Consider the following 21,530-nt stretch of genomic DNA (forward strand, 5'->3'; position numbering starts at 1 on the left):
ATAAAATGGTAATCGTAGCATCTTTTACTTGCAGATACACGAAAACTTTTTATGTCACGGATATTCCATTTGTTTTATATATTTATCTAAATATAATTCAAAAGAAATATAGTTTACAGAATTGCAGAAATATGTTATACAGAAAAAAACTTTCGACAATCACCATATACAGAAAAACATTCGACAAACACCATAAGAAAAAGCACATTTTAACATTTTACAAACAAATAGTAATTTCTTCTCACCTTAAAAATTCTTTAAAAAAAGAAAAGCATCCATGAACGGAAAACCAATCTGTTTAATATCGAGAAAATGGTGTTTTAAACAAAAACGAAGCGCGCGGACTGCATTTCAAAAACTTTCTTCGTATATGTTGTATACCATTTTTCTTTTGTGAAAAGTCCGACAAAACTACGACTCGATTACACAAGATAAAAGGCCTGGACCAAACCTGTTTAAATATCTGTTCCTTAATATTCTTCGAAAATTACCCGATTATATTGTTGAAAAGCTGATCAAGAAACGTAGAAAATCACGCGTTTTAAACAAAGTATCAACCCGGTTAACCCAGTTGAAAATATTAATTCAAGTCGTTATTTCCATTCGTTTTCATGTTATTTAGCTTAAAATGTGAAAGTACAATACAATGGTTTTACTTTTTTAGCAATATCGACGTCAGTTTATTGTACCAATTAAAAAACCAAATTAGGCAGAAGAACAATGAAAAGAAAAATAGGTTTTCTATTGCATATATTACCACAATTTGGCGAAATCTTTTTAACCGTTGCCTGTAATATGTAGACCTTCAAACGCTGATGCAGAAAATGTATGGAGTCATGTGCTTTTGAAAAACAGTCGAGAGATAAGGCTTTAAAAATTTTGCTAACGTCGGAAAACACCTGGCGAAGTACTTGTATAGCCGTTGTTTCTGTTCTATAGAGCGTGAAACGCTGATCAAGAAAACTCATAGAATCACTTTTGACAAACAGTTACAAAGATATTTAGGTCATCATTCGTCATCATAAATGACGTCATCATTCCGTCTGATCCGAAACGAATGGATTATTCCTATTTGGTCCTAGGTGTTAAAGTCCCCTGCGAATTTGGAACAATGAATTTTTGTCTAGTTCGGTATTTCCAGTCATAAACAAATTTCGTAACTTAAGAGGTTTTCATTGTGAGTGCGTCAAAAGAGCTAATACGAAATTTAGAAATTAACCATAGCTTGCCAGTTGCACTGAAGGGAAAGAAGTGACACCAAAACGATATAAAAAACAAGTATGTGCTTGTCTAAATAACCCAAGCTGTTTTTTTTTTAAAAAAATGTATATGCTTATGGAATTGAAATATATTTTACCTTCTGAAAGATATGTAGAAATGGCTAGTTCTGTTTGCATATTTTGGCCTTTTACGATTATCAGAGTACGTTTGTTTAAAAAAAACATTTGATTAAGAAACTCACCTACGTATCTCCATCTGATTTTTGCCTCTCTTTATGTAAAGTTCCAAGACTGACCCCATTCGAAAAACATTTAAAATTCGTTTTGGGCAAATTGGCGGTACCATGTACCCAGTGGCAGTGTTCTTCCAGTATCTTGTGTACAGATGTACCCATTGTGGTCCCTGGTTTATCCTATCCACGGTAGAATTCGTCACAAGCAAATAGACAGTCTTGACCTCAATATACATGTGGTAAACCAGATTGCACAATTAAGATTACAGGGAGATGTTTCATTGATTGTTACCGACGATCTCTCAGACAGAGTTCTTAAGAATTGGTGTTCAAACATGGCTAACCTAAAAGACGTGCCCAAGTTCTTGCCTGTTAATTAGATCATTACTTGATATTATTACTGCATGCTATTATTAATTTATAATATTATTATTTTTATTGAAGAATTGAAGAGAATTAGAGAGAATGAGGAAGTAATGCCGTGGGAGACATTGACAATTGCAGTGCAGCCAAGATATTATGTCATTGTGAGTGTGTCATATTATTAAAGTGCATTATGACAAAAAGAATAATGAGATATGCCGTGGAAGACATTAAAACTTGTCGGACCATTGAAGTGTATATGTAATGCCGTGGTAGACGTTCAAGCTTGTCGTACCATTGAAGTGCATTATGATGAAATACCGTGGGAGACACTCGTAATGGAGTGCGGCGTAGATATACATGTCATTGTGAGTGTGTCATACCATTGAGGTACATTATGATGAAGAGAATAATGAGATATGCCATAGGAGACACTCACAACGGAGTGCAGCTAAAATGTACATGTCCTTCTGAGTGTCTCATACCATTTAAGTGCATATGCTGGGGTTAGTACTGTTTTTGTAACTGCACATGTATCTGTCCTGCCTGTTTTTGTTTAATCTTATTGCCTGGCATCCCAATCCATGCCCCAAATATACATTTGCATTCCAATGTAAAGGATATTGTATAAATTTTTTTCATAATACAATGTTCTCTACTATTATGATGTGTTATTACTGAGGAACCCGGACAATTAAATGGAGCTAATGAACATTTAGCTCATGTTAATTGTGACTGCAGTAACTCGACGTAATTAAGGAAGCTTTCACGGCTTTTCCGTGATAATTCGGCAATATTTGTTAAAAATAAATAAACAAAATTAATGACGTAATAAACCATTAGCTACGGTTTAACAGACGGGTTTTTTTCTAGGGCGTTTTAAATAATTTAATTTAAGGAAGTGTGATCACCCGGTATTGGTCATGAATTTGTTTTGAAGTATGTTAGTGTTTTGTGCGGATGATAAAGAAGAACGAGTTAAGTTAAGAAATTAAAGTCAACAAGGTTAGTTTTCAGCCAAGTATATGTATCCTTAGTATTTATATTTGTGTATTGTTTAGAACTTTAGCCACATCCACGTAAATTTGTATAGCTGGTTAGCTAGAGAGCTAATCTTCATATAAGTTGGGGAGCCTAATAGCTAGAGTTGAAAGCAGGCCTGAGATACATTATAAAACATTTTTTTGAGGTTTAAAGTTCAGGTTTTGAAAAACCCCGAAAAACGTGTATTTTACAGAACCCCACCTTGCCTTGTACTTACTAATGTTCTTAGGATGACATATAAGGAAACTTTACTTGAAACAATATTGGCGAATACAGGATAGAAGACTTGCCGCGCCTATCTGCTTTAAGATGCCTCGCTTATTAGGACAGGCCTATAATCAGGGAAAACATATCAGCTTCCCCCCATCTCTTAGTAGAGACAAAAAATATATAACTTATTTCGTGTAGATTAGCCAATCAAAATGCAAGAAGGAGTCAACCATATGATAAGTAATGATGTTATACGTGCTAAAGTTCCATCTGTTTAAAATTTTTTTAAAAATAAAGTCGTTCTAAACAATTGATGGAAGAAGCAATTCAGGAGAAATGCGTTTGCATTTCATATCATCAAAAAGTTTGTATCAAAATTGTTATTTAGCACCTAAGTGATAATGGTTTTAAGTAACGTTTGATATTAAGTTATAACAATAAAAATGCTTTTTGTATAATTACCCAGTACGTCAGTTTGTAAGAATATTGTCTGGAAATCAATGATTAAATATCGAAAGTAAGTTCGTGGTCTTTTTTTCATGCAGGCCATATAAATGTGAATTTGATATTTTACTGATTCGAGTTCAAGAAACAGGAGACTTCACACATTCACATGTTGATTTGGGTAAAAGATTTTAAAAATGTTTTAAAAATCAAGAACTGAATCCAAAAGTTTTGCGAATATTATAAATATATATTTGTCAACTAATAGCTTAGATTTACTTAACGTCTTTTTTTTCATTCTAAGTATCACTCCGGATGTGCAATTATGCAATGACAAAAATATGTTGCTGTCGGATAAGCGTACATCAAGTTGCACGTCATTCTCCGTTTTATGAAACTTTACAAAAAATGACTTGGAAGTTAGCCGAGAATTGAAATCCAACTGGCTTGTTTTAATGAAAATAGAGGTTGGTTTGAGTTCTTTTTTTGTAAGTAGCTGCAAAGTTTGTATCTGCTAACAAAAGATTTTCATAAAACATCATTGAAAGACACAGAAATTCGTTGAACAGAAATACTTAAATTGCTTGCATTGCTTGGTTTTAAAATAAATACAGCTTGGTTTGTTATTGAAGATGTTATTTCGGTTTGTCTGATCAGTATTCATATTACTGTGGAAAGTTTATTATTTCTTGAAAATGACGTTTCGGAAAGACAGACACCTTAAAAAGTTTAACTAAGTCAATGACAGATTCAATGATGATACACAAACGGATATAGAAAGGAGCAAATGGATTGTCTCCAACAGACAACTCACGACAGAAGAAACAAACCTTCTATCAAAAGGAATGAATTTCTGTATGACACCAGCTTCAATTCCAAAGAAAGAAATAGTTGCGAAAGTGGAAGAGGCAATTAAAGATCTACCAAAAGAAGAGGCAGACACAGTAAGAGCTAAAGTAAGCCTCACGCTACAGGAAAGCAAAACACCAAAGGACGATTTGCAAAAATCTGAAAGACTGTCATTGAAGAATCTAAAGAAGGACAAAGACATCATTATCCTACCGGCAGACAAGGGGAGAACACAACAACGGGCCTTACAAACTTCTCAAGAAAGATCCCCCAGAAGTCATCAAACGAGAAGCGAGGAACATCTTAACGGAGTTGAAGAGAAAGGAATACATCGACGATAAGCAGTATTACCGACTAAAACCTTGTAACGGACCACCATTGCGATTTTACGGACTACCAATAATTCATAAACAGGGAAATCTAATTCGACCATGAGAAGACAAAGATTCCAGTACCGAATTTTCTGCGTTTGATCGATCTTATTAAATCGTACGGGAGAGCGGTCACGTTTTGACGTGTTGAAAAAATCGTTCTAAACAAACTTTTGTTTAATTTTTATTTTGAAATATGGCTGAAGATTATACAGTAGAAGAATTGAATGTTATACAAGCTATAAAAGAAATACATGGAAAAAAGAAAAGAGCAAGCAAGGATGTTATAAATACAACGATAACAGAGTTTGATGTAGAAGTTGTAAACAAAGTTTTAGATGATTTATGTGAAAAAAATGTTATTAAATTAACTGAAAGATCTGGATTACCGAGTTACCGTTTTGTCGTCGATGTAGAAAATGTTTTACACGAAGAAGAATTACAAGAACCAGAAGAAAACTTGGATAGGGAAGAAATTTACGATAATGGTATTTTAGATCACGAGGTAAACGAGTCCAGAAATTTTGATTTGTTAAGTAATTTTGTTAGAGTTACGACTTAAAAGGAGTATATTGGATACGAGGTAAATAAATTGAGAGCAAAGGAATCGAGTTTTCTCGTTGATCGTTTGAAAGAGGAATATAGTTTTCTGAAAGACGAACTCAAAGATCTACGATGTCTTGTTAGAGATATATTTAACAATATTAATAAAAAGCAGTCAAGTGAACCAAAACAAAAAGGTCCTTCGGGGGTTTTGCATTTAAGAAGCGAAATTAATGTAGATAATCGTTTTAAAAGTCTTTACAACGAAGACCCGAATCCTCAAGTCAACAATTATGACAAAGAAAGTTGTAGAATTAATACCACTAACAAAAATGAATTTCAAAACAAAAATAATTTTAATTATTGTCCCTTAGTTTGGCATTTCTCTTCTTCGAAATCTCTTTTGAAAATTGAAAAACTCCACAACAGGGCTTTAAGTTTTATTCATGATGACCCAAGACCAGTTGATTGCCTCCCAAATAAACATTATATGGAATTACTAAGGCACAGATATTTATGCATAGAAATATTTAAAATTCGGAGAAACATCAGTCCTTCTTTCATGAAAGATATTTTCCTTTTTGAGGAAACTGATAGGCCAGTAAGAAGTCAAAACATGAACAACCTAAAAACCATCAGTGTAAAAACAAGCACCTTTGGTCTAAACAGTTTGCGATGTTTACCCCCAAAAGTTTTATTTTTTTAAAGAACTATTGTATATAATAACCGACGGTAAATAAATTAAATCAATCAATCAATCGAACTTGTTCTAACCAAAACATGGTATCTGTTAAATAAGAACATCTACACTCAAACAGACGGAGTTGCCATGGGAGGCCCTGCATCATCAGTAGTCGCAGAAATATACATGCAAGCACACAAGACAATAGCATTAGTCACATCAGACAGACGTTTAAAGGTTTAAAAAAGATTTGTTGACGACGTATTCGCCATAATCAAAAGATCTCATCTAGAAGAGTTCCATGAACACATCAACGGCCTACATCGACAAATCAAATTCACTGTTGAGCTTGAACACGTTGGAAGCATCGCTTTCCTGGACACTTTGGTCAAACGCAAGAATGGTTCCATTTCAGTTTCAGTGTATCGTAAACCAACGCACACTGACCAGTACCTTAACTTCGAATCAAACCATCAGAGATCTTGCAAAGAAAGTGTCATATCTTTATTACTGAATCGTGCCAACAGCGTAGTCAGTGACAAACAGGAGAGGAAAATAGAAATTCGACATGTAAGAAATGCATTACTCGCAAATGGATACAGTCATAATGTCATCACGAAAGTAGAAAATAAAATGAAGAGAAGATGCAACGGAGACAACAAGGAAACTTCAGAGGAATTTATCGCATCAGCATTCCTACCCTTCGTACCAGGTACCAGCGAGATCCTTCGTCGAGTTTCAAGGCAATACAAGATCAAATGCATTCTTAACTCTAAAGACACCCTAAGAAGCACTTTTTCTAATCCAAAAGACAAAATAAACTTCGAAGAACAAAAAACGAAATTGCGGACCACAGCTGGAGCAGAAGTCATCAGTTTAATTGGGATGAGAAGAAAATCATTGACGGAGAATCCAGAAGAACGGCCAGGAAGATTAAAAAAACTATCAACAGTGTAGCACGTAACAAACACATAAACAGAACTCGTATCAACTTTCTGAGATTTGGTTACCAGCCCTACAGAAGAAGTAGTTACCTACATCTAGGTCCAAAAATGTTGATTACCGTAATTAACCGTAATTATCAGCTCGTTTCTGATTGGTTAATTTTTATGAATTTCGATCCTCTGCAATTATATAAATACATGCGCAACATCATTTTACTTTGTCCGATGATAGGAGAAGCTTGGTTTGTGTTTTCAGCTTTTCTCACTAGCTGCAACATTTGTTATTGCACTTGAGTAAGAAAAAGTTTTGATAAAGAAGCACCGGAACAAACATAGAAAAAACATAGAAAGTTGTTTAAGCTTCCTTCTATAAAACGGCTTATCAAGCATTGTTTGTCGTAACAAGATTCATCATAGTGAAAAATCTTTTAAGAAGAATTTTTCTTTACCTTCCAAGTTATGACCAAGTATTTAAGGTTCTCAAATGTTTCTTGTGTGAAATTTCCAAACACTTACGCCCACGCAAGGTTAGGGAAAAGCTGAATACTTTTGTTATTTATATAATTCTTCCGGAATTTTAGTGCAGGTTGGCATTAATCAAAGAGTGGTTAAACATTTGACAGCCATAGAGAACAGTACATAATGATTCTATTCCATATAACCTTCAAGGAGCGCGCAATACTTAAATCTGTCCTAGAGGCTGGGCGTGAAAAAATAAATACGCGAGAAAAAAATGTACAAAATTTACACACGCTCAAAATCTTCGCAAATTAAGGTATATGTTAGGCTTACAATGTGTAGTTCAGCGTGCGCGCACAGCTTTATAGCACACGATACGTAATATATTAAAAAGTAAAAAAATCACATACAGCAATCCAGTGTCCTCAATTCCAACCTCTTCTGGACTCACAGTTGCTCTTTCTACCTCTCCATAAAATGCTGGTAAAACAAACTAAAAAAAGTGATACAGCAAGTTACAGCGTACAAAGATTGTAATATTGTTCGAATTTTAAAAATTCGGCTTACTAGCGTGCAGTTTGAAATATTTTCTTTTCCAGCTGCCGAAGTTTCTTTTGTCATTCTATAAATAAATTAAAAACAGATGCAGTGTTCTTAAAATCAGGTAGATGAAAAAAAAGATTATAAATCAATAAAAACAACATACCATCAGCTACTACGAACTTTTACCCCGCTAGTGTTGGTTTTTTAATTTTTTTTCAGAAACTCTTCTCTCTCGCTCAACGTGGCTTATCTCGACAAGGCGTGGAATTATATCGTTCTGGTTAATTAACTTCTGTTCTTAAAATGTCGTGGGATATCATTAACCGTGCTATGAATTCCCTACATGAACAAAATGCAATGTCATTATTAATTCCTTACTGGGTAGTTAGTTACGAGTTATCACAAAAACAAAAAGTCATTAAACTAAAAACATACGCTTGGGAAATATGTTTCAATAATATAAAGAAATATAAATTTCAAATGAGGAAAACATGCGTTAAGTTAATATCCATTAAGGATATTCCTTCTATCATCATGGTACTTTGTTAAAAAATAAATAAAAGTAAGTTCTACAAAACAATACTCTGCGAAAATATTGAAGCGGTTTTACAGAAAGGTCAAAATGAAGGAAATACGCAATGTCCAGCATTTACTAGTGTCAACGGAAAGAGAACGAAAATTTTAATTGTAAATTTAATTGAGCTACTTTTCTTGACACGCTTGAAAAATCGTGATAAAATAAAACAAAACAAAAAATATCTGAGAAACATCGTTATTTAATTCCAGTTTTAATACGTCCCTTAGATATTGTAAGCATTAGATTTAAAGGACAGGTACCGCGAATATGGTATCAGACATGAACCATGAGGTCCTGTGTTCAACCAATAATCGCGTCTCAGATTTGATTCAATTGTTGACTGAAAAAAAAATATTTACAGACTGAATCATACAGTGTTTTGAAATTTTCCGAGTCGTTTTTTCTGATACAGTCATCCCAATGGTGCAGTTTCTTTCATATAGATATTTTGGTCGAGTTGATACGCAGATTTTTAGAGTATATAATATATACAAGAGAGATAAATGCCAGTCGCAAAAATTTATAGTGAAAATTATGTGAAATATTTAGATCATCATCCTGCGATATTTATGTCTTTTTTTGAACTAACGTAACGTAATGATGCGATGAATTTCAGCAGGGCTAGATGTGGTTGTTTTTTACATTTTTCTAAAGTTTAATAAAAATAGGAGTTTTAGAGTTACTTTGTTCTTACAAGCGATTTTTAATAGCTGAAAGTGTCCAAGAGTCACGCGAGTTTAAAATATTTGTTGAAAACCAAGCCCTGGGCATTTGTAGTATAAATGGGGCTAACCAAAGGCCCAAAAATAAATTGAAATTGTTTTCATCCTAAATATTTTTTTGTGTTGTATCATGTTGTTTCCAGTTATTTTTTTTCTTTAAAAATATATAATTTTTTACATCGTAAGCTTTTTTTGTTTTTCAAATGACTCGCTTACTTTTTTTTTTGCAGCTAAAATATAAGGAATCTAAGACGACGTTGTCGACTCTAAAGTACGATTATCCTGTATCAATACAAAACATTGCACTGCGGAAAAATTTATGGGTACTGTTGCAGAAACTTACAGATTTCACCAGAAAAACTTCATGTTTTCCACAATTTCTGGAGAAATCTGTGCAAGAAAAACTTGATGTTCTTTGTAGTTTTCTTTTCAGCAATGTTGCAATTCACTGAAAATAAAACTTTTCAGAAAATCTTTATGTTTTACAGAAAGTTTATACAGAGCAACACACGCTTCACAAGCAGGAAATACCAAAACATCGATATAATGACGTTTTTCAGTCAAAAAAACTCATGTTTTCCAAGTCAAGTTCAATAAACTTCAAGTTTTGAAGAGAGTTGTTACGGAGTAACATACGTTTCGTTGGCAAGTTATTTTCGGTAAACTTAGGTTTTCCAAATAGCTAAGTGTAGTTTAACTTCGTGTTTCAAGAAACTTATTGTAAAGGATTTTCATCATTTCAAATTACTCAGATCCCAAACTGATGATGAAAAAGGTTTACATTACAGCAAGCTGCACTGAAGTATCTTGTCTACAGGGACGGTGGTTGTCAAAACTGGGATTAGGCTCCCAGAAGAAGGTGCTGAATACACTTTCTTGCTTCTTACAAGAACGAGTACTGTCCAGCTTGGACATAAAACTATTGTTTAAGAAAATCGTAAAGAGATAAAACAATCCTTCTATCACGAACAATACGACACAAGACAGAGCTAACAACTTAAACTGACTGGTTACAGAACAAACACAAATAAAAAAAATGTATATGTCAAAAATATATTAATATAAAATAGAATTAAGTAAGACCCTCCTGTGCGCCAGAACTTGTGACTCTGGCTCCACGTGTGTTACAGGGCCCCTGTTGTTTTGCACTTTTTGATGACGATTTTTGATATTCTTCATCTATTTTCGTGAATAGCTTTTGAAAAAGTTTGTGACGCCACTCTGGCTTTCTCGAAGGTATTTTTTCCTGCGTTGGGCTTTCTAAAAAAATTACAAAATGAGTATTTATATCATGAAATAATAAGACTGGCATATTACAGCAAAATCCTTGAATGAGCTACACTAGTTTCTAGTGTTTACATTACACGTATTTAAATATGAATGCAAAACAATTTACTTACATGAATACGACGTTGGGATCTTGCAATGTCTTTTGAACTTTCAACATTATTTCCTGACTTTCGCAACGACGTCCTTTTTCTTTCAAAGTAACTCTTAATTCCAGCTGGTAAAAAATAAAAATTGAAAATACATGATGTATATAGTAATTAATTCTTTTGGAAATACTGTTGATTGATAATAATTTTACAACACATTGGGTTGTTTAGTACTTTGTGACAAAATGTCACAGAATTTTTTTGCGGTTTTTAATCTGGGTGCTGAAAAGCAGCAATTTAACAGGAATTGAGTTTTAAAGTATTGAATATTACCTTTTCAATATTACCTTTTACCACATTGTCAACATTTAGAGTGTCTTATTTATTTAGAGTGTCTTCATGGAGAGTCTTGACAAAGTTTTGAATGTAATTTGTGGACTCCTTGTCACTGTCATCAAAAGGACTAAATAAATAATTCAGTAATGTAATTAACTTGATATATTACATAACAAGCGTTTTGTTTAAGTTGTTGCCAAAATGAGATCACCAAAGCATGACTTTACTAAAATACATCCACATAGATTCTGTGAAATGATGGAAAATACTTAGCTACATTTTTTCATTTTCTACATTACATTCGTTAAGGCTGTGTGCGTATTTAATATCTTTCTAAAAGACAGTACAAAGGTGATATACATAAGCAATAAAAGAAAAAATGTATCCAACCATGTAATACACAATTTTGCACTTAACTTCGCGTTCTCCGACGAACTCGCTCGCGGTAATAAAAACCCAAGTCGGGAAAAAAACAGAAAAAAATTTGTGCGTGTCGCTATATATACTGTTGTTGCTCTGACCCAAAAATCCCGGGCAAAAATCAGACCGACTGACTCGTTTTTGCAGGGACTTCAGGACGCGATCGCGATCACAAATATATGACCAATCATCACTTTCAAATTTCTCGTTTATTGCGAAACTAAGCGAAGCAAGCGCTGCGAGCTAAACGCAGCGAAGCCCATGTGGCATTTAGGTGCGTATTATTATTTTTATATTTTCTACTCTACGCGGAAAAACATCAAGTTTTTTCAAAAAAATTTGACGAAAATGTAACATTCTTCACTTGATAAGTCAAATTTCCTCAGTCTCGGTTATCACAAATTTTTTCTGCTTACTTTACGCTCTGGGAACGAGGTCGCTAATTCTAAGAACACTATCCCGTTCGGGTTAAGGTTAGAATGTTTTCGCGTGGTTCATATGAGTTGCAGGTAAATGTCAAATAAGGTAGGTTAGTTGTTTGAATAAAGTTATTTAGTCATTGCACGAGGCAACGTTAGCTAAAATTTTCTACTTAACACACAAGCCAGAAAAAATAGCTAGCTTTATAATTTGGTCTACAGCTTTTTTTAATTTCTGATAAGTATGGTTTGACTAGATAAATGAATTGAGATTTTTAACGATTTTCTTTTGACTTTTGTGATACGAATAAATAGTGAAGATAAAAAAAATCATCTTTACACATTAAGCGTATTGACTAAAACTTGTGAAAGATTTGAGGTCAAAATTGCGTTTTACTCTGAAAAGTTCCGGAGTATTAAGCCTGCCAAGCATTTTGCACCGGACTTTAATTTCATTAACCAATCAGAAACCGTATTCGTTTCACGTGTTTACGCAACCTGGCGTTTAATTTTAAGCCAGGGCGTCTACGAGATCACTAGAATATACATACGCAACCACAAGGCCACGAGGACGGATTGGTAAAATCAAAGATAAAGTGTGTTAAAGCTATACTTGGTGTTAACAATGGGCTGTTTTGTGTGTGTTTTTATTTATAAATAAATATAGTGATCAATTTTTTTGGAAAAGGCTATTACGCTTATAGGCATTTGTGACACAGTTTACCTGTACCAAGTGATCAGTCCGGTGTCACGACTAATTTATTAACATATACTAAAACTTATTCTGCAAAATAAGATAATACTGATTAAATATTTTTGCCATTGTAACAACGGATTTTAGTGCTAAAAAGTTTTTTTCAAGAAATGGTATATATTACACCTATGTTGATGTGCATCATTGTTTACTTGTAACTCTCAGCCTGAAGAAAAATTTATTTTTGAACTTTCACCGGGAATACTCTCCGAAAAATAAAAAAGGTTGGCCGACTGTTTCTGCTATGACGTGGTAGCAACGAGTTGTAAACTGTGTTTCTATTTCAGCTAAAGGTATATTTAAAAAACATACATATCAACCGAAACACTTAAATGTTGTGGCCGCCTTACTAGATATTTATGACATGCTGCATACCTGTACTAAAAGGCTCCACCTGAATGTGTAACGCTATTTGCGGTTCTTATTAGGCGCTCCACTGGGCATTAAACGCCAGGCCGCACAGTTAATCGTGGCTTAACCCGGAGTTTCCACGCCGGGTCTTTAGTCTAGTTGAGAAAACCTACCAAACTGTTGTGAGTTAGACTTGCACAACAATGTTGTTTTTATGTGAGGCCCCTTTTATATTTTGTTAGTGTTTATAAATAAAGCTAGTTGTACTTAGTCTTGTGACTTTTCTTGGTTATCTCTGTTGATATATCCAATAGGGCGGCATCCCTTTTAAGCGAAAATAATTAAGCGGTAAATTGGTTTTTGAGAGTTTTTGCAGGTCGCACCGAGTCTATCAATGGTGTAACATCATTCTAGAGCTTCTTCTTCTTTTTGACCTACTGGTGGCGGTTCAGGTTCTGTCCCAATGAAAAAACCTAACAAGTGCTGGGGGAGTATGGCGGCGTTTCTTTATTCTTATCCAGCCGCCATACTCAGAAATTAGTCTTGGCTTAGCCAAGAAGACTGATTTGAACTATTTACGTACGTTCATAAAATAATGTGGACCCTAAATGCAAAACGGTCTTTATTTATAATGAATGCTTTATATGCATTACATAATAAATTTTATATTACATGCTGCACGCTCTCGACGCAGCGACTTGATTTCTCTCGCAGCGCAGATGTTAAAGACGCATGTCTTCTTGTTTAAAACTTTGTTTTATCTTTGTTACAACTTTCGGAACTTGCACATGCTAGAGAACCATGATAGTAACAAAATATAGATAGACAAGACAACATGGGATAACTAAAGACTTAAAGCATAATTTTAGAAGAAGTTAGGAGAATTTAGGACCCTTCGAAGTCTTGTGTTAAGCTTATATTAAAATTGAACTCAACAGCATTTACACAGGATCGCATTTAACATAACTTAATTGTTTGCGAAAGAAATATTTGTACATTTTTTTGTGGAACTTCGGAAAACTAAGTTCTGTAAAAATCGATCATTCGCAAAAAATTTTTAGAGAAAATTCCATTTTCATCAATGCAAGGTATTTTATTTATTTGCTGAAATATTTTTGCGAAAAATTGTCCATTTTTTTGTTCCGTGTTCTTAATGATAAATATAGCTAACCAGCCCCAAATATACATTATTAGACACATCCTATCTCATCAAAACTTTTTTAAACTGCTGATTAAACAATTTCATCGTTGAATCAGAAAAATATTTCTTTGCAAAAGGACCCATAAAATTTTTGTGGCGATAAAACGTCTAAATGTCTTTCCAAGATGAGAATCAAATAATATTAATTCACGGTTTACTTTTCGCAATATCAGCAACATCGTCACTTACAAACCAGAAATACAAAATTCGAATGCATTACTTTGATCTGTCTTGGTGAAACCTTAATTCACTCCCATATCATTTAAACCTCCCCGCATATCAGCAACAACTATGTCCAAAATACCACCATGGTCATTCTCGCACAATAGCCATTTTACAAACCTGATTTTCGATCACCCACCTCCATATAGGTTTGAGAGCTCGCAACCTCATTCTTGCGACTGAATAATTACTTTAATAACAAACAAATTAAAACACGATTATTTCTACGAGATGTGTAAGAATATTACCATAGTACTAGCCGTTAAACTGTAGAAAAACTGATAATAATTTCTCTGTCCTGCACATTCCCTGCATCGCTGTTTGTGCATTCTTAACTGAATTGAATGACTGTTTAAAGAGTTCAGAATTAAGCTGCGCGCAACCAATTTAAACAGGAAAAATACAGCTTATAGAGAAGCTGCATTTTGGCCTCAAAAAAATTTACTGTAAAAATAAATCTATCTGTCCGTCCAGGCATGGCAAGGCAGAGTTCTACCTCGCCATGAATTATAATGTATAGTTACTACCGTAATTGGGATAGCCAAAAAAACTCGTGTTCACAACCATAGTACTGCATTAAGTTTATTTATATTGCATTTACTATAGAAGACTATGTCCGCCCTTTGACAGACAACGGCCTGAATTTCAATTCATACGCATTTGATTATGTATTTCTCCAGGGCTGTCGAACTGCAATTTGATAAAAGAGCTGCGACAAGTTTGGTGGCCTGTGAGACATTTTAGTTTTGACTTAAATTCATTTCCATGGTGCGCAATTGGAAAGCAATGCTTCTTGATGTCAAAAATTTTGGAAAACAAGTTTCATTTCGAATTTTGCACTCAAAACAGTGCGCAAATTACGATAGCAAACGCATGAATACATGAGTCTTGGACCTTGTTTAAAATACCGCGGATAGAAATGAGTGACTATGTGTAAATCACGGGTCACGTTCTCATGGTCCATGCATTTTTTTCCCCGAAGCGTGGTGTTACGCTAAAATTTACCAAGCTTGCCATTCTAGTTCCGGTTTACCATTTGCGCGCGTATCTCACGGAAACAAGTTGTTTTTCAACTGAAAAAGGGAAACCGAAGCGAGGTAGGTTGTCTGTTTTTCGAACAAATCCTTGAAAAAAATTATTTCAAACATAGCATGCCAGGGTTGCTTACTTTAATAAAACAAACTATTCGAATTTGAATATAATTCGAATGTAAAATGTAAAACCAAAACTGTTGTTTCAATTTGTCTCTTAAGGAAGAAGCGAAGTTTAGTAATCGAAGTAAAAAACTGATTAGACTTGATCCAGAGAACGCTAGCAACGAATCAAAAGATGGAACATAAATCGACAATGTAAATCGTAAACCGACCGATATTGGGAAGAAACAATAGCAAAAATTGACCCGCAAATCTATTTCTCTTTTCGATTAAAGCTTTCGTTAAGTTTGCAGCCAATTTTCTCAAAACGCGAATTTCGGTAAATTATGAATAGCCAAAAAAAAGATTTCCCTTGACCCGATAAAGCGATAGCCATGAAAATTTCAGAACTTATTCATCTGTTAATAGGGAAGGAATTAACATGCAATAAAGGATATTACCAATCAACCACCTATGATTGCATGTCATTTTCTTTATTAGGCTATTAACTATATTAAGAAGTGATCATGTTTTAAACCTCTAATTAAGGTAATCGAGGCAAAAATAGCAAGTCAAAATATATTTTTTGCGTTTTTTATTTTTAACTTTTTATTTTTATAATATTACGGAGCTTCTGTCTGTCTGTGACTTTTACAAAGGCGATATTTTTTACCACCTAATGCGCGAGTTTTTTGATTTGCTTTTAACTTGATATAAACCACGTGATTGAAAATAAGCAACATGATTCGCTCAAGTATTTACTTTTAAACGGGACGGCATTCGAATTAAAAGTTCCTTTGCCATAAGGGAACTAAAAAAGCAAAAAAAAATATATTTAAGGTGTTTTGGAAACATTTTTGTGATGCTGATAGAGTATATTTTTTCTCACGTATGTGTAAACTTGGATGAAAAATACCAATATGAGAAGTTTTTTGTAAATTCTTGAAGTGTTGTTTACATTCAATGTTTTGTTGGCAAGAACTGTATATGCGATGTCAGTTTTGCTGGAAGAAAATTCCACAGTTTCACGTTTTGGTTTTCTTGAGAATTTTGCATTATTTTAATCTGAAGTGCCACAGGAGAACAACTTGCAAAAATTAAATTTGAAAGTTCAACATTATCTCCAAAACCAATGTTAAAAACCGAGTTTGATACGCAATAAGAAGAATGAAAATTACAAAGTGCACGCACAATGATAAACTCGACCAGTTAAGTCTTAAAATTAAAATTCTAGAGGTTTTGCTCCTCTAAAGAATATGCTCATATCAAGAAACACAATTCTTCCTTTTTCCAAGGAGATAATTGGCACAAAAATTGAACAAACAAGCAGACAGGGAGAGTAGGACAGGACTTCTGTAAAGAGTACAAGGGTTTCGATTCATATTCCTGAACCAAGGTACCCTAAATGTCTAGCTGAGTCACCTCAAAAGAGGTCTGCGAGCAGTCTTCAGCAGGAACTAGACATTTCTTTCATCCAAATTTATATCTAGAAAAATAATTCTTTTCTATACTTTTTTGTCACAATTTGTTATGGGCATAAAATAATGCGTTTGACAAAGTTCAATTGATTTTGCGGAAAATAATATATTTGGTGATGATCAAAAATTTCTGAATTTTATGACTGAAACTGTTTGTTTTGTTTTTTTTACAATTTATGTTTAACTTTCTTTATGTTGAACATTTCGCTTTAAAATGTTTGGTAAAGGGCAGTATGATCATCGTACCAAAAAATTATTTTGTGTTGCTAATCGGTTGATTTTTACATATTTTGTGTGTTTTTGTAGGAGAGCACGGTATGCAACCGAAAACTGATTTTTCTAGATTTAAAGTTGATGTTTTCCAAATTATGGCTATTTGGTATTTTTGCATTTAGGGTAAGGACAACGTTTCAAATGCATAACGAACCTATATTTGTTGATTTGTGTTGATTTTTGCAGGGCTCCTTTGTGACATTTCCAATTAAAATCCTAAGGGTTTTCAAGATATGACTAAGGTGTATATTTTTGAGATGTTACATTTCTGACATTATCCGTGTTGTGACTAGCGGTGTTGCAACGGTTGGTGTTGTTACTGTCGATTTTGTGAGTATTGGTGTTGTGAGTAACGATGTTGTGACTGTCGTTATTGTAACTTCTTATTAATTAGATTTTACACCTTGCAAGCTGTACTTTTTTGTGTGGAAGATTTGTGTGGAAGATTTAATGCGATTTGACATTTGACAATTTGTGTGATATTTTAAGAACATTTTTTTGTTGAAGGGCAGTGTGCCATATACTGGCAAATTTACTGACGTCTTTAAAATATATATTTTCGATCTTTTCCATTGTCCTTCCTTCTGTCTAAGTGAATTTTTTCCCGGACCTTATCGACTAGTCTATAAAATAAAACGAAAGTTGCGTTCGTCTGTGACCGCCAAAGTGGATATCTTTATTTTACACCTTGCAAGCTGTTTTATTTATATTGTGTAAGATTTGTGTAGAAGATTTAATGCGATTTGACATTTGACATTTTGTATAAGATTTTAAGAACAGTTTTATTAAATGAGAAATTTCACCTTGCACACGAACTTTTTGACATTTTAAGATTCATTTTTTTATAAAGGGCAGTGTGCAATATACTGAAATATTTACTGACGTCTAAGTGGATTATCCACGGGCCTTATCGACTAGTCTATATAATAATACTAAAGTTGTGTCCATCTGTGACTGTCAAAGTAGATATCTTCATTTTTCTTTAATGTCTCCAAAAGGTTATGTCTATTTTCTTTATTCTTTTGACGTTATAGCGTGTCGTCAATGCATTGGGACGACGTTAATGCGTTTATAAAGATCAGTGAAGCCATTGCATTGCAGTTGTAACTTTGAAGCTAAATAACTTGAAAACGAAGTAGTGAAGTCATTTTTTTTACCGCACAGGTAACTACGGACAACCAAAGACCAAATTAAGAAGTTTTCAAAACTCAAATCCCGTTAATGCAGTCATCGAAAAACATTTAAACCCTAATATCTCTGCAACCGTTCGTCAAAAGTACATCATCCTATACATTTTCTTTATCAGAGTTTCACGTTTTATGCAATAGCAAGGGTTAAGGAATTTCTAAAAAATATATTCATTTGCAGGCCCTTGCTGACGTCAACAAAATTGATAAACCCTCATGTTTCCTTAGCAGTTTGTTGAAAACATATAATGATCTTATATATTTTTTGATTAGCATTCCAAGTTCCATACAATACAGCCCACAAACAATTTTATTTAATTGTTTTTAATCATTAGTGACGTCGTTGACATTTAGAAAAAGAAAGAAAGAAAACTTTAATTTCCCATCAGGAAAAGTGCTTTGTAATGTAATGGAATCTTTTCTATTGTTTTTAGTTCTATTTGGGTGTTAATAGTAAAAATATGCAACATCCTTAACCATGATGGTTTAGGATGTTGTTTTGGTCCTTATTGCTCATAAAACTTTTTTCCCGTCATAAGCTTAGCGTTTTTGTATGTCGCTAAAGTAAAAAAATGAACAACTCGTTTTGTAGCCCATTTAAGTAAAAGTAAATTATTAAATCACGTAGAATATTAACAGAACGTACTAACCAACATTTTATTTGCTGTAAAAAGTTTAACAAGATAATCCTAAAAAGATAAAAACTGGCGCAGTATCGATTATAAATCTCAGTGAGGTCGACTTTCCTTACTAAAGGCGTATTGATATAAAAACGTTTCCTTTGTCAATTTATTATTTATACAACGTTTCATTGTCTGTCCCCATCGCACGGCATGCATACACTACAAGCTAAGTGTTTCAAATTATTGGTATTGGGTTTGAAAGCGTCTTTCTTCTTATCAATATGGCAAACAGGAATAAAATTGACAAAACATTCATTCCAACATAAAACACATTCATATATTCGTAATAAGCACCAATCATCACGCCTCCAATAATTCGACCACTTTGAAGAGAGAGAGTTCTGACGCCTTCCATAAAACCTTGATTACACGAAAATGAAAGTTTGGCCGTTACAACAACGCTGAATGCGTGGTCCGAAAGAAGAAAAACAACTGAAGTGATAGCTGTTAGTATTATCCAGATATACCAAACAAAAACGTTTCCAACTTTGTGGTAAATTAAAAGTTGCAATAAAGATGTTATCATTATTGATACGACACTTAAAACTCCAATGTAGTAGATCTGTTGGTCCGACATTTTCCGATATACCAAAACTATTATAAGGACTGTGTTCAAGAGAGAAAGGCCGACCAATACCACATTTAAAAATGCATAGCTAAAATTGAGCTTCTGGATGATTAGTAAGGGTAATACACGAAAAATTAACTGATCAGCGATTCCGAAGAAAACTGAAATAATAATGATCAGCAAGCTGTCAGGAGCACAGAACATTCTTTTTATGGTATCGAATATAGTCTCAGTTCTGTTGTACTCATTGGTTTCCGTTGTATCCAGCTTCATATCATACTCCCGTGATAGATCATGAGAAAAAAATATGATAGCGATAAGAAGAACAACTGTAACAATGAGAAGAAATGGTCCAATCACATTTGCGTATGTTATGTGTATTTGGCCAATCCATAAATTCGCATTTAGAAACAAAACTGAAACACACGGTCCAAACGCATACCCAAACATCATGATCCCGTTTAAAAGTGGTATTCGTTGCATTAGTTCCTTGCTTGCATAAGATCTTGCTACTTCGGAAATCATAAGTGGGCCTGCAGCAATACTAAAACCACTTAAAAATCTTCCGACTAATGGAAATAGTGGCGACACGTGAATTGGATATAAAATGCTGCCACTAATAGACAAAAACATTATGCAAATTAGGCATAACTTTACTCGGCGTGTTTTATCAACAATTCTTGTTACAATAGGGGGAAAAAACAAAGATGGCACAAAAAATGCAGTGCTTATTAAGCCATAATACAATCCATCGTTATCGGTTTTCAGAAGAGTGGAAACATATATCCACAATGTTGCGTTGATGCAACCCATTTCCATACCAATAAGAAAATACACGAACAGAAAAACCACATATGTGGACGCTCGTTTCTTCTTCCATTTTAGCAGGTCATTTTGGGATACCATAGTCATGTAATTTAAAAGTCGTCCGCTTTGTATAATTCTCAACAATAAGAATATTGGTTTGTAGAAATCCCAGTCTTTATAATGGCTTATTTCCTTATTAAAAGATCAAGTTAAATGAACAATAGCCAAATTAGCATTTGTAACGGGGGTGAAGACAAAATTTTGCTTATTTATTAAGATGTTCACTAGTATGCGCGTTAGTTAATACGATAACATCATCCCTGTTACAATCCAAATCGATTGTAACGGGAAAAACATCATTTGTTAATTGATCGCGTTTTAATTCCTCCTACACAGTGACAGGAAGGAAACAGTTTCGTTAATTAGGAAAAACTTGACAGAAAACCTCGTTATACTTATAAAATATTGTAAAAAGTATGCCCATCGTTTTAGAACACATTGGAGCAATAACACTGAAAGTTCCAAATCTTCTGCGACATCGACATAGGGTCGCAACAATCAGTATTCAAAAAATAAAAATGGCAATTATGGAGTGGAGTAGGTATATAAATTTAAATAATGCACCTCTAATACATCTATCTCTATGTGAAAAGATAAAATTTGTTAGTGTAGTCCTCGTCTTACCTTACTACTTTGACTCGTAATAAAACACTGAGGCATCGATACTTCCACAATTCGAAGGTATATTTAATAAATCTTAAAACACAAAAGGTGTTTTAAAACGATTATAGGTTAGTACTAGTCCTTACACGTGGAAAAATCAACGGGTTCGCCCGACCTTTATATATGGCATTTCGTGCTTCCGTAAAAGGACGCGCCTTTCGCGGACACACAGACAGACGACAGCAATTATTATAGAGATTAGAGCCAGTATACTGGTATATAAAAGCCGACAATGAAAAGACGTTAAGAATCTTAGTACAACCATCTCTTATTACTTATCATGCAACATGCAAGAACAAGAAAATGTTATTTTAACATTTCTCTTATTGTTGTTTGAATGAAAAAGTAAATGAATTAAACATTTGTAATGAGTAAAGTAGCTATATATATATATA

The 21,530-nt window shown here is 33.8% G+C and overlaps 1 protein-coding gene across 1 annotated transcript; it reads right to left on the minus strand.

The window, feature by feature from the left end:
- Nucleotides 1–18,986: 18,986 nt before the first annotated feature.
- LOC130648576 (uncharacterized) lies at nucleotides 18,987–20,511 on the minus strand. The gene is made up of 2 exons (XM_057454627.1): nucleotides 19,300–20,511; nucleotides 18,987–19,043 (listed from the first exon to the last, which is right to left on the minus strand). The coding sequence occupies exons 1-2, from the start codon at nucleotides 20,509–20,511 to the stop codon at nucleotides 18,987–18,989; spliced, it is 1,269 nt and encodes a 422-aa protein (XP_057310610.1).
- Between the last annotated feature and the right edge of the window lie 1,019 nt (nucleotides 20,512–21,530).

The sequence above is a fragment of the Hydractinia symbiolongicarpus genome, chromosome 7 (genome assembly GCF_029227915.1).
Source record: "Hydractinia symbiolongicarpus strain clone_291-10 chromosome 7, HSymV2.1, whole genome shotgun sequence".
NCBI classification, from domain to species: Eukaryota; Metazoa; Cnidaria; class Hydrozoa; order Anthoathecata; family Hydractiniidae; genus Hydractinia; species Hydractinia symbiolongicarpus.